Source organism: Pinus tabuliformis, chromosome 6, assembly GCF_031772625.1.
Source record: "Pinus tabuliformis cultivar Carrire ecotype Pingquan chromosome 6, CPIR1, whole genome shotgun sequence".
Taxonomy (NCBI): Eukaryota; Viridiplantae; Streptophyta; class Pinopsida; order Pinales; family Pinaceae; genus Pinus; species Pinus tabuliformis.
This window is the reverse complement of record NC_142292.1, coordinates 1912583016-1912598033: the sequence shown is the minus strand read 5'-3', so window position 1 is coordinate 1912598033 and position 15018 is coordinate 1912583016. Positions and strand designations below refer to the sequence as shown.

At 39.1% G+C, this 15018-nt stretch overlaps 1 protein-coding gene across 1 annotated transcript; it reads left to right on the top strand.

Annotated features, from left to right (window-relative positions):
- The first annotated feature begins 13540 nt into the window (after positions 1 to 13540).
- LOC149266829 (uncharacterized) lies at positions 13541 to 14572 on the top strand. Its single transcript, XM_089409250.1, has one exon. The coding sequence runs from the start codon at positions 13541 to 13543 to the stop codon at positions 14570 to 14572; it is 1032 nt and encodes a 343-aa protein (XP_089265376.1).
- Positions 14573 to 15018: the final 446 nt, after the last annotated feature.

Sequence of the window (15018 nt, the reverse complement as noted above, 5' to 3'; positions counted from 1 at the left end):
AAGATCTATCCCTCCTCTAGATTTTAATCTTTTTGGACCTGAGGGATTATTGCACAAAAAGATCGAGCGCTTGTTTTGTTCGGCTCGTTAAAGATATCGAAAACTCATCCCTTCTGTATTGTTTTATACTTTTTCGGACTTAAGGGATTAGATGACGAAAAAGGAATTTTGGAGTTAACTTTATGTACCTTTTCAGACTCTCTAAAAATGAAAAGGACCGAGTTATCCTTGTCGTTAGACTCGTTAAAATTATTAAATAGCGACAAACTTGTCTTTAGACGAGAACGAGTTTCACTATCGCTAGGCTCGTTAAAACATAGCGATGGGCTTGCCCGAAGGGCAGGTTATAGAACAAGCATATGTTATCCTCCTCAAGCTTGACAAAAATAAAGAGGTACTGGTCAGCAATGACTGGGGAAAAATTGGGAAAAAATCAAGAAAACTTTGATGGTAGCAGGTCGCTCTTGAACATGACACTTTTCCTCCGTATCACATTCGGGTTGGGTTGTTTCATTCACCAGTCACATCACCATGGTCTTGCCATACCATCCATATTTGGGGTAATGCTACTGATCCATCGCATCAGTGTCACCATATGTTCAAGAGAAGTCATTCAGAAAGAGTCAACCGGGTCCCATCCACTGCCATACATTATCCTTCATCCATTCATGACCGCCACCCTGAATCACATATCACAGATTGTTTTCACCTCCATTAAAATCATTAGCTCCGTTCCGTGTCACTGATGTGGGATTCATTAAGGCCCTCCTTTGACGGATCGCTTCTTGTCGACATCAGCTCATTATCCAAGGAGTTGATCTAGGAACAACCCCTTTCATTACTTTGAAGCTTGCATGCCTCAATGGCAAGTTTCTCACTTCCGGCGACAGGTATACATCAATGACCTTCGACCAGAAGATTTTGCGTGGTGTTCGACGCCAAGTCCTTTATTCACGCCACGTGAATTTTACTGCAGTACCTTGAGGGTCATTATCATTATCGGTGATTCCTCTCGCGCTTGTTAACGGTTTACATCATTGACCGGTAATCAAGCGATGTCTTTCCATGTTCGACTTCAGCGCAATTCTCACATGGATCGACTTGTACTTAGAGTGAAGATCGAATGAGTTTGAAGACCCCGGATCTAGTTTCATCCATCCGGGCTGCGATATATATTCAGGAAAAATAAAGACATTTGACATGTACATCATTGCAGCAGATGATCATCCTACTCAAAGGATGATAATTTCACCAAAATTATCAGTCTACCACCAGACGATCGTCTGTTCTATGTACAAAAATGAATTTATAAAGCTGAGCATGGGAATGTCCGCCTCAGCTAGATCATGAAAGCAGTATGAATCATAATGTATTGTATTGTATTTTATTACAGGTCTCCTCCCAGCAGATGGATGAACTTCGGACCCTCCTGGATAAAGCATTTCACCCGATAAACGGCCTCATACTTTAGGGGGCAACTGTTATAGACATTTTTGTGCCTTGCATCACTGAGCATGAAATGTCAATAATCAAGAGATCCAAAGTCCCTAAACATGTTGTTCCTACCCCTAAAGGAACAAGGCCAGCAAACCACAGCAATTCACAAAAGTTCTCCACCTGAAAACACTCAAAAACAAGGCAATTCTGGATCATGTCAACTGCTCCACTGAGCATCTGTGCTGAATGTCAACTGCTCCACTGTCTACCTGCGTTGAATGTCAACTGCAACAAAGGCTACCTGCGCTGAGCGAGTTTGCACAAGTGGCAGAGTCATTCCTCAAGGTGTCAATGCCCAGGAAGTTTCCAAAATGACACTTGGATCAGGGAATTCGACTGGTGATGAGTAAGAGGTTCCAAATCTCCAAGTGGAAGAAAGAACCTCCAAGTGGACTCAAGAACTGAAGTGGGAGAGGACACTAGTCAGTTTCATACCAGCCTCAAGCTGACTCATCCTCTCTCCAAAACTCCTATATATAGATCTCTCTCCATGAGGTCAAGGGAGGCTGGAATTTGGTATTTGCAAAGAATTGCTGTTGGTTTGTGGCTAGAAACATTGGGTGTGTTATGCTTTGAAAGGAGCTGAAGAAGGAATTCCATTATGCTGGGAAGGAGATGCTGGGTTGGAGCCCTATGGGTTGTATCTCTTCCGGAATCCTGTTACTTTCAATAAAGCTATCTTGATTCTTTCCTATATGCTGGTTTATTTTGTATGATTACATTAGTATATTTGATTTACTTCTAATCATGAATCATTTATGAAAATGTATATTTGCCTTTGTATTGTGTTCTTCTCTTGTCGCAAGTAGCTGTTCTCTTGTCACAGGTAGCTGTTCTCTTGTGATCTCGTGGGATTCAAGTAGCTGTTCTCTTGAGAAAGCGAGGAGGCAAGTAGCTGTGGACACACAAAGAGAAGAGGATCTAGTTCGAGGGACAACCGGAAGACAACGGTAAGTCTGCCGATCTCACCTCTTTTACATTTCATAAAGGAAGAAATCATAATAGTTGTATTCGTTTGTTGCTAAGGCGCTGTCACACCTTAGGTGGATAGGATCGTCCTGCATAGGCATTTTTCCCCACAACACGACTACATCTCTGATTTCGGCCAACTAAATTCTCTATTTAGGGTGATTTGGATTTCTATTATCCCGACATTCAGATGATCATTCGAGTGCTTGATATACCGAGTCAACGCATGATCCTACAACGCATTCACCACGGTGGCTTTTTTAATTTTATCATTCGTAACCCCGTGCGCCTCCCATACTACTCTTCCTACGAACCAAAACTGATCAGGGTCTTCACTTCCTACTCCTTTGAATACAAGTAGCTTGATCACGCTCGCCATGCTAAACATCTAGGTTGGTGAAGGTGGTGTGGGAAAAGATGGAGGTGAAGGCAGTGATGCGAGTGGTGGTGTTAGCGGGGATGATAATCAAACTGACCGCACTCCTTGGAGAAGCCCAAGCACACTCTTCCTCATCCTTCCACGGTGGCAAGATTAACGCACTATTCCCTAACCCTTCGATACCCTTGTAGGCCTTTCCGTTCTGTGTCGTTCCACTCATTAATGGATTCGCATCACTTGTTTTTCACATAACAATATCTTTATCCAAGTATTCAGGGATATTATGTACATACCTCGTGGTCCCTTGAGAAAACTCACTCAGCTTCATTGTAGCTCATGGTTGTATCTATCACGAACTCAATGATAAACCCTCCTATTATTTGATACAGCTAATGATCTACTGCCAGTGCGATTTTATCTTCAGATACCTCCAGCCTGCGTAGCAACTTTGGAGTCCACCCGATGGGTTGTTCAAGTCTACACCTTGCCTCACTGTCAGCTAGCCTCGTGATCCACTCATACAGTTCTGTCAAGAAGGATGCCAAGAAGATCTCATGGATTTCCGTGTATATATAGCGATCTAGCCACCTCTCCTCAAATATCTGCGAAGTTTTGTTTTCTTGTGCCATGAACTCGTGAAGTTTCTGATCCAATCAATATTCAATCTCTTTCTTCATAGGGTTCTAGTGTTTCGACATTAGACATCCCTTAGGTAGATCCTGGTCCTGGCAATAGAACCATTTGTTGGCTTGATGGGGCCTGACCTAGGTTTGGAAGTGTTTTAGGGAAACAAATCCCACACTACCGACCCTTTTGGAAACAATCCATGGAGCACAGACTGAGGTATCACCTGAGGTAGTATGGGAGGGTGCTCAAACCATGTTTCCACACCCTAGGGATGTCTTGATGCAGACTGGAAGGGTCGCGAACCAGTTTGCGCACTTCCACTACTCTGCACAGCTATCTAGTAGATCTGCGACGACGGTTCCTAGCTTCTTATTAATATTCGGGTTATTATATATCAGATCTAATTCTTAAGGTATTTAATCATGCATTCAACAGTAATAACTAGTGCGCGCAACCATAAATCTTACAAATAAGAATAAAATCATAACATAAGCATATCCATTTACATTTGTGATCAGATGCACCATATTTCAAAAACACATATTTTTATTAATATTTGGTTCAATACAATCAGTTCCAGCTTGGGCACTCAGTTGCAGGGGTCTGCGCACACTGCTGCGGACTCTACCAGGCCTTTGTGCACACAGCTACAGAGCCTACTCTAAGTCCTACGAACTACAAACCACACTTACAGACTCAGAACAATTTTTCTTTGACAAACCCATAACACTTTAGATCCTAATCCAAAAGCTGCCTTCTACCCTTAGAGCCCTGCTATATTTATACATTCCCATGGTCTGCGGACCATGGGTAGGCCAACACATTTTAGATTAACTTACATTATTTCATGGCGGACTATCCTTAGACTTGACCCATTACATTTCGTGCTTTGCGCACTTCGCGGAGCCTTTATAATATTAATACCCATAATTGTGGGCTTCAAGCCCCATAACCATTATGTAGGGCCTCCGCTACCCAATAGATCCTTTTCTGTCAGGTGTTATTGATTGGTGTGCCGATGATTCGATCAATTGTGGATTATTCCATGTATTCTAGGTTTAAATATGTTGGTGTGATGTGTTCTGCAATGTCGGATGTGTCCAATAATGGTGGAAAGTAGGGCCAAAGTTAGTCCACATTTAACACTAGGTGCAAACCAAGGAATGTTGGAATACTGAGCTCGAAGGAAATTTCCCCTATTCCTTTGGTGATGGTGTATGGCCCATATCAGAGTGGGCGAAGCTTGCGGTGGGGCCCACCAAGGCTCTCCTTCTGCAAATGTAGCCAAACCTTATTGCCCACGTAGAACTTGTGGCACCCGATGCTGACCATGAAGCTTCTTGTACTTAGCATTGGCTCTGTCCAATCAGTCATGAAATTTTTGGTAGATGTGATGAATGTGCTTCATGAAGCTGTTTTCCTTGTTAGATTCGGATTGAACATGAGCAAAATCTTCCTGAGTAGCTATAAATGGTATGGCCACATCAATGGGACATAGTGGCTAGAATCCCAAACCCACCTGAAAAGGGCTATGGTTAGTTAATATGTGGAAGTCCTAGTTATAGATCTGCTGGACATAACGGAGGCTCTCATCGCATGTGCGTGGATTACCTGAGTTGTACATGTGCAAATTGTGTATGATTATCCTGTTAATGACCTCTTTCTAGCCATCAGTTTGGGGATGGAAAGTTGTGTACTTAGTGATCTTGTTGTCAAACATCAACCAGAGACTAGACCAAAATGTACTAAGGAAACTTCTATCTCGATCTGAGATGATAGACTGTGGGATCCCAAAGTGTATCCACACTCATTCAAAGAAGAGTTTAGCAGTGGATTCTATTGTGATATTCTTTTTGTAGGCCGTAATAATGGCCATCTTCGAGAATATGTCAATGACCACAAAAACACAATCATTGCCATGCTTAGTAGAAGGAAGGTCTGACACGTAATCCATGGAGATGGATTCCAAAGGTCAAGTAGGGGTAGGAAACAGAGTATAGAGGCCTTGCTTCTTGATGGTTTGTTAAGAAATGGCATAGCCAGTGTAGGATATGATGAACTTCCCAAAATCCCATCGAAGATTCAGTCATTAGAAATACTTCTATAGTACTTCCACTATTTTCTTGACGCCGAAATCCCCAGCAATCTGACTGAAGTGTGCTTCCCAAATCATCTTGGCATGCTTTATTGAAGGAACAAAAAGCTGTCCCAAGTGGCATAATGATGCATCATGGAGGTGAAAATCAGGAACTTGCAAACCCTCCAAGAGCATTTGGTATGTGTGTCTAAATTTTGGGTTGCTTTTGTAGAGAAGTGGTGAGTCAGAAATCTCATGCCCACAATAGTTGAGCATTGTGGTTAACGCCATGATCGAGGGTCGTTGAGGCAGTCTGCAAAATTCTTGTTGTTTCCCTTCTTGTACTTGATATCTAAATGGAACTGTTGCAGGTATGTGGACCACCTCTGCTCGCAATAACTCTTAAACTTCCCTTGTGTCTGTACGAACTTAAGCGGTCAGTGGTCAATGTGGATGACCATTTCCTTCCCCAAAATGTAATGCTTCCATTGTTGGCAAGCCTACATAATGGAATACAGCTCTTTGTCATAAGTGGGATACGTCTGAACTGTGTCTGAAACTATCTCACTGTGATATGACCCTGGATGACCCTAATGAGTAAGGACTGCCCCAATAGCATAGTCAAATGCATCTCTCTTGATCTCTAAAGGTTGTTGCAAGTCTGTTAACGTGAGCACGGATGCAGATCAGAGGTGATGCTTGAACTCTGTGAACAGCTTTTATTGAGATTCAGACGAAAATAAATTTTCTTTTGCTCCTCCCTTGGAGACTTGAATGAAGGGCCAAGTGATAAGAGAGATCCATAAATTGGCAAGACCCAAAAGGATACAGAGCTCTGTTAGAGTGGTTGGGGCTGGCCAATCCCGAATAACTTGGATCTTGGCTGGATCCACATGTACCCCACGTTCATCAATAATGTATCCCAAACATTGAACCTGGGTCATGCCAAACATGCTTTTCTCCAAATTGGTATAGAGCTTGTGTTGTCGTAGTGTTTGGAGAGCCTTTCTAATGTGGTGGAGGTTCTCTTCCCAACTCTAGCTAAAGATCAATATGTCATCCAAGTATACCACTAAAAATGAGTTGTTGAATGGTTGTAAGATATCATCCACCAGCCTCATGGAGGCTGCAGGAGCAATCGTCAACCCGAAAGGCAGAACCAGCCATTTGAAAAGGCCCTCCTTAACTTTGAAGTCAATATTCCACACATCGGAGGGTTCGATTGGTACTTGGTGATATTCATATTTCAAGTTGATATTGCTAAAATATTTCCCCCCTTGAGCTGGTCCAGAAGGTCATTAATCCATGGGATCAGGTACATATTCTAGATAATGATCTTGTTCAGCACCCAATAGTCAATACAAAGTCTCAAAGTACCATCCTTCTTTTGTACCAACATGATATGTCTTCCACAGGGTGATGAACTCGGCCGGATATGACCTTTCTACAATAGTTCCTGAATCCGCCTCTTGATTTTGTCATTCTTCATAATAGAGCATTTATATATTGGTCCATTGGGCAACGACATACCTAGGGTCAAATCGATGGAGTGATTGACTTGACAGTGTAGAGGCACCCATGTGGGGGAGGTGAAGATGTCCTCGTACTCCTCCACAACATTGTCCATTTGTTGTTGTCATGCAGAGGGGCCCTATCTCGAGGTCATGGCCACTATGTTCTTCTTTTCATTAGGGCATATAATCAGGAAAACAAATTTTCTAGTTTTGAAAATTAACTTACTACATTTTTTTGCAATAACGAAAGAGATGGCGGTAGGTGGTGCTACCTCTGGTATCGTGTACAACTTATTTCGCATGGTAACAATAATAACATGATGCATTGAATCATACATAACCTGTCGCTTCCACAAGTATGGTTGGCCTAATAATACATCACAAACATCAAGAGGAGAAATGTCACATAATTCCTCATCCGTGAAGGGCTTGATCCTGTATGGAAGATGGCACTACTAACTGATGCAAAGATCTCATTCTTGGTGAAGCCACCCGATGGTGTACGGTTGTGGGTGTGCTATGGTCAGTAAGCCCAACTGCTTCATGACCTATTCTAAAATGAGGTTCTTTTGGCTCCCGTTGTTGACAATGAATTGTATTAGGGAACACTTTACCTACATCTAAGAGTGAAAGAGGCGCTGCTCATCCTCTATATCTTTGGGTTCCTACTTTTGGATTTTTATGGTGGCAACGGTGGCATTGTGACCTGCATCTGTAATCCACTTCCCTTTATCATTCCCCTTGTCAGTTTCTGACTTAGAGTCGGAACATGCACCTGATTCAAAAGCCTTCAGTTTAGCCACCAGTGCCTTATTGGCCCAACACTCACGTGTGCTGTGAGTGGAGCCCTTATGGAACTCACACCACTTTCTTATATCTTTCTTCAGCTTTGCAACGTTGTTATTTTCTTGCGTATTTGGTGGGTTGTCTGAGGCCACCCTGCTTTGGCTTTGTCCTTTGTTCTGCAGTTTTGAGGCAACTTTCTCTAGCTTTAGATTCACATACCCAAAGTCTTGCTTTTTCTGTTTAAGCTTCTACTCGATCTTCACAACGTATCAGTACATTTTGCCGAATGAGTAGATCTCCAAGAACTCTATCTCATCCTAGATGTACCTAGGCATGAATCCACGATACTTGAGTACCAAATTATTCGTAGAATCTTTGATACCCAACTTCATGCGAAGAGTATGAAAAACATTGCTAAACTTTGACATGTATTGGTCCCTTCCCTGCAATAGCATGGTCCACTATATGTATTTACCCTCATAGCTCCCAACAGGGTAGTACTTCTCCTTGATGGCATCTAGGAACGAATTCCAAGTGGGTGCGGCTGAAAACAATTACAAAGTACTTTCATGCTTCTCCTCAGAGTAGGTTTCCCACTAGTCCTTGACGTGGGGGGCGACTTTGAGAAGAGAAAAAATATTTTTTTCCTGACTAGAAAAATCATAACTAAAAATATCCTTCTAACAGATTTAAGAATTTATCTATGGCATATGCATTTATTTAGCCCTCAAATATGGGAATGTCAAAGTCTACTTGTACCTTAAAAGGAGTGTCACCTCCAGAGTAGATGTTGGATGTGGGTGCTCCGGCGGTGGACAACTGTTGAAGGATCTAGGAAAAGTTATCCATCATCGAGTTCCTTTCTTTCTCGGGGGCCTCCTCGAGCAATATTTTGATAGGATCTCCTGCTCCCTCATCTTTCTTTTGTTCCCCCATGGGTGTCCATCAGGGTTTTCGAGGCTGATCTTGCAAATGTTCAACCAGATCAATCCATAACTCCTTATACCCCGACCTCGTTGGGGACATACAAAGAAGGATTAAGAAAGAGTAGTATACTTCGATACCACTAATCTAAATTTAAACAGGAATGGACCAAATTACATATGTAGCCATACACGTAGAAACAAAATTTCATTTCATTAATATCAAAAACTGGAAATATGGTTACATACCTAATGTAAATAAAGTATCTCGGGTGATAGTAGCTTATCTATGAGAATAGATGTGGTAGCTACATGCCTCTAAACTATGTTACGATGAGGCTCTAAGGCCTATTGATTATTGAGAAACAATGGAAAAACTTAAACATCCAAAAAACTAATCCTAGGAGATGAAGCACCAAACTATGGGCCCATTGGGGTAAGTTCATACATCAACATCCCGGGATTGTAACTTTGGCATACGATCTTTGTTTGACGCACACGATACCTCGATAAAAAGATCTATTCAAGGACTACAAGTGATAATAGTGAATATTGAGTTGAGAACTCATATTCGCCAACAATGGTTTTCCCAAAAAACATTGTTTAGGGCCTCAAAGCAACTCCAGAAGTTCACGACCCAAAAAAATGCCAAAAATAGTAAATTGTGCTACAATTAGGGAAACTGAAAAATGAAAAGAAACATTGGTGGGGATGCAAGTAGAATAGGGGGCCAACCACCAATAACCACGTGGATTAGTCAAACATATCACAAATATGTAATCTACATGTGTAAACAACAAATCTGAGCATAGGGGTCTTATACTTATTTGAGAATTGCTAAGAAGCATTGTTCCCTTATACCATTAGTTGCATTATCGTCTATTAGGTCATATATAAATTGTTCATTCATTTAAAAAAAAAACATGAGGAAATCCATCCATCATCACCATCATAATACATGCTTATAACAAGCATAAAAAAAACATAAATATCAATAATACATTAGTCATAAAATCCACATATAAACAAGTACATTTATACATAAGATGTCAAGGAAAAAACTTCCTATTAATGAATGTAAAATCCAACCCATGATGGGACTACTGTGTTCCACCCAATTATAGAATGGTTGAGCCAAACATCTCTTCAGCCATTCACCCCTATTCCATATTCCAAGCATGAATGTGGGACTCAAACTAAAAGAACCAACAAGTGCATCGCAAGGCGAATCGCCTCACCCTTATAAATAAAAGCAACGCGTTATGGTAAGCCACACCAGATCACTAGGACAACATAATAAAAATGTATTAATAGGATTTACCATGATCTCTAGCACATCACTATGCCAAAACAAGCATGGATGTCACAGGATTTCTCCACCTACACTATAAGGAATTTTCCTCTCTCCTAGTCTCTCAGGATTTACCACAATCCACAATCTGATTAGGTGATCACTAGGCTCAAAACCAAGACACCACCATATAGGATTTACCATATATCCCTCCACTTACTATCAAGGATTCCAATGCCTAATCAAGGTAAACCACCTCTAGGATTTACCGTATATCCTGCCATTCACCGACAAGGATTCTTGGGCCCACCGAGGCAACACAAAATATGGCTTTACCCTAACCCACAATCTAGTTGAGTGGTTACTAGGCCATGTCTTATTTCTTTGAGAGATCCACCTCTCTCATCCTTGAATCCATCCGACAATCTAGCTTAACCAAAACATGAGAACCCCATTGCACCATGGTTATCAAACAATGGTAAGGATAGGCTAAAAAATGTTGTCACACCTGGAAAACCCCATGCCATGACAACAAAGAACCACATGCAATATCATGCATACTAAATCTAGCAAGTATGTCACCCATTCAAATCGATACCTACAAAGAATCTTGTTGTAGTTGCTTGATCATGCTCTTCCTTGCATGCTCCTTCCTTCCTCTTGGCTTCTTTTCCTTTCTTGATCCAATGCGAAAGTGCTCCAAGAAAATTCTAAGTGTCCAAGAGTGAGAGAGAGAGAGAGAATAATGAGAGAGTTCCAAATCTGAACTGACAAAAAGGTTACACTAATCAAGCTTGCCTATTGATCCCTAAAAGCATTTTTATCAATGACGCTTCTATTTTCTTCAATTTCAATTATTTTCCTTAATTTCCCCCCTCACATGCAACATGTGACCTTACACCTTCCTTTTCTCCTATTTTCCATTATTTTCATAAATAAATGTCAATTAATGTCACTTTGCATTCCCAAAGCCTTTTCTATTTCCTTAGACATAATAACCAAAATGAACAACCACTAGGATTAAGCTTGGAATACATGTCCCATGACCATGGTCTTATATATTTTTACATGGATTTTAACCATGGTTGTTACAAGAACAATGAGAAAGAAAGTTTCCTCAAGGTTTGGAGAGCTGGAGGGGTTGGGTGGCTCTTAAAGTTTCTGTAGCTTCTAAGGAAGGTCAAATTGGTATTTTCTTGTTGGTTCCACTTCCTTAACTGCGCATGGGTAGTTTAATCATATCATAGTAACTCTTCATCACATTTTTACCTTAGTAGGTGAGTAACTCGGGCAAATGTGGAAGGAAGGTGTTACACTCTCTACCTCTCTCTTACACCTCCCTCGTTCTCTCTCTCATCCGCATCACTCTCGCTCCATTGACTAGCTATTTTACTATAACCTTCACTCTCTCCTTCTCTACCCCCACCCCTCTCCCTGCTCTCTCTCCCCCCTCCATCTATATGATGGATAATTTTCCCTTTATGTAATCAATGCTCAAAAATTCATAAAATATTTCATGTTTTAATTTTTTATTATGAAATGAGTTATGCTCTTTGGGATGTGGTATTAATAATCCATTGTATTGGTCCATCGTATTGTAGACAAACCTATTTAATACTTAATAATATCCATGGTAAAGTGGAGGTAGATATCTATGGTTAAGAAACTTGTTATATCGTAACAATTAAGTTTTTATGTGCTTATTAATTCATTTTAAATATGATTATCTAATTGTCTGTTTATTTATTGATCACTATTAATTTAGCATTCACCAATTCAAATTATAGTGTTTAACTTTGAAAAATAAAAATTTATTATTCAACATTATTAAAAAAATAAATTTCAAAAATTTCTTATTAAATCCTTTGCACAATATAATGTCATGTGGATAACTACCTTACATATTTTATGCCATAATATATGGATATAGTTAGAATATTCATGCATGATTTTTAGATATTTATGTATAGATTTTTTAGCACAAAACCATCCAAAAATAAAATATTTGAAAATAACCTATGCTGAAGTAAATAACATATCTATCATCAATTACTTGCGGGAGTTATTTCCCACCATTATATATTTTTTCTTTGACACTTGTGTAGAAGTAAAAGTGTAAATTCTTGAGAAAACAATTCACTTATCCACTTCATATCGCAACCTACCAATGGAACTTATAATTATTTGTACAATGTTTGTGAGAGAATATTTTCTAGGTTGAGTTGGAGGGGCTAAGTTGCACTCCAAAACATAATCACAATATGACAAATTGAATTTTATTATGTTTATTAATTTTGACTTTTTATTATTTAATCAAATTTAAATGTTTACACTCCAACATCTCCACCATACTCTCCATCTATATTACTTTTATTTTTTAATTGAACCCACATATAATTCCACTTTGGGAAATACAATGTTGAATTTATATTTTGTTTATACATAATAATTATACCAATTTTTAATTAGGGACAACATTGCCATTAGATTAACTTTGTTGAATGTTAAATGTTGAACATCTATATTTGACATCTATCCGAGAGTGGGGTGTATAGTGCTTCTTGTGGCAAAAAAAAATAGTCTATTTAAAAGGGAAATTAAACTAGTTTAAATTGATTTTAACTTGGGATCTACCAAGCATTCATTGTGATCAAATCCCTTGAGATGCAAACCTCTTTTAGAATAAAAATAAATTAGATCTCTAGAACTTTGATACTTTCTCCTTTAAAATAAATCTAAGCTCATTAAAAAAAAATAACTTTATTTAAATTAATAATAAAAAATTTAGTTAATACTCTTATCCACTTTACATTTTTCAAATACTTACTTTACTTAATACTTATCTTGTATTCCATTACATAACTTGAATATAAGATGGTTACCATTATAATAAAGTTAATGGCTAAACTAAATCAATATGATATATATTTTCACTTTTTAATATTCTTCCATCACCAAAAAAAAATTGTAACCCTGCTCAATTTATATTTTTCAATCATAAAAAATTGTAATTCCCTATTAAAAAAACTCAATTTTATGATTACGACAACATCAAATACACGCTTAATTTTCAACTTTGAAAACGCTATGTTATGTTCTAATAAAAAAGTTTTGATGAACCACATTGGTTGGTTCGACAAAAGACTTTCCTCATTTTCGCTAAAATTCTGATTATAAATGTTTTGATCTTACTATTTCTCACTGTTTCTCACAGAATCGTGTTTTGAAGAACCCCTTCACCTTCTTTTAACAACCACATGAACAACCAATCGCCAGATGCTGCCTAAGCCTAACGGACCTTCGGCATTCCAGATACTTCGCATTCCGAGGAGATCATTCCGTGGATGATAAAAGGTTGCCAAAGCCCTACTGGAGACAGAGGCATTATGTGCATTAGAAGTAGCAGTAGACTATTGACTGATTAGTGCCTCCTGTAAGTCGAACAATCCCTAAAGGTATAGGCCTGGTTGGTTATCCATGAATGGTAATATTAATCGCTATTACCATTTACAACCTTTCAACTATCCCGCGAACAGGGATCCTGTAAGCGCATTGGTCATAGCACATGACATAATATTTGCTGCTTTTGTTGGAGGCAGCGAATCCTATATTATTCCATTCGACCTACATGAAATCTCACCTCTAAGGGGTAACGATGGGACACCCATAAGATGGAGTTATGTAATTGACGTTGAATACATATGTTTTAACACCAATAATAATTCTTTGATAATAGTTCTGGGAGATGAAGATGAAAATCCAGACCGAAAGTTTCGAAGCATTCCAATTGAATCGATCAGAGAAGGAACACCTCACGAGATTTTTGCAGAAGACACCGAAATAAGGTCATGGAATCTTGATATTCCAAATTGTGTGGGTATTATTTCTAATCTGCCAGACAATGAATACAAAGTTTTCGAATTGAATCGGTACACCATGCTGTATACCACACCCAAACCGGCTACACATTTAAAATCCACACAACCTGATGCAGCGCTGACGCCTTACCATTTGGAAAAACCGAATGTGTTCTTGGTGAAAACCGATGACGGGGTTGAAGTTCATGATCCACAGGGGTCTGTTAAGGTCACATTTGACAAGTACCAGATGTGTCTAGACCACGATTTTAAGTCCAAATGCTTTAGCCGCACTGATCCAGTTTCAGGTGGTATTTTCATTACAGATGGACAGCGTATTGCCATTTCTGTTTGCCTTTCAAATGATAATGCCGTTGATGAATGGATGATCGATGAAGTTCCTACTACGCAGTATGACGATGACGTTGACGTTGATCATAGGGTGATCAACGTGAGCAACTTAGTTACGGGAGACTTGCTGTCAAAGATTAGACCTAATGCTTCCAACGGTTCTGAATTGAGAAAGAGGGTAATGAGATATCCGATAACGGCACTTACATACGACGAAAAGACCGGTGATATTTTAACCGGTAGTAAGAGCGGAATTTGTTGCCTGTGGTCCATGAAATTACCGTTTGACATCAGCGAATGATGAGTGAACACATCAAATTATGTATATCTGGAGCAAAACGAGAAACTTCTATGTTCAACTTATATTGGACTATGCTTAAACCGTCCACCAATAATTCTCATCATTATTATAAATGGGTAACAATAATTGTTTATGAATTGAATTACACGTTCTTTTTGTAAAAATGTCCGGATGCTGGATGTATTCTGCAATGCTTTGACTAGAGTGTATTCAATTTCGTTTTGAAAAATAAACTATTTTTTTAATATTTAATTTAAAATTTAAAGTCAATTTTAGTGTTGTAATTAATTTGACTGAGATAAACAAAATTGGGGTTTGATGATGCTTTTGATTATGGAGAGATTTGATAAACTGACATTTGCTATAGATGACCGTCAGGGATCATTTTTATTGTTTTTTTTTTCAAAAACGAAAAAGCTTTATATTATATGAGAGATATAAGGTCC

Excerpts from the sequence above, each read along its gene's own strand:
- LOC149266829 (XM_089409250.1), top strand. The coding sequence starts at position 13,541 with ATGAATGGTAATATTAATCGCTATTACCATTTACAACCTTTCAACTAT.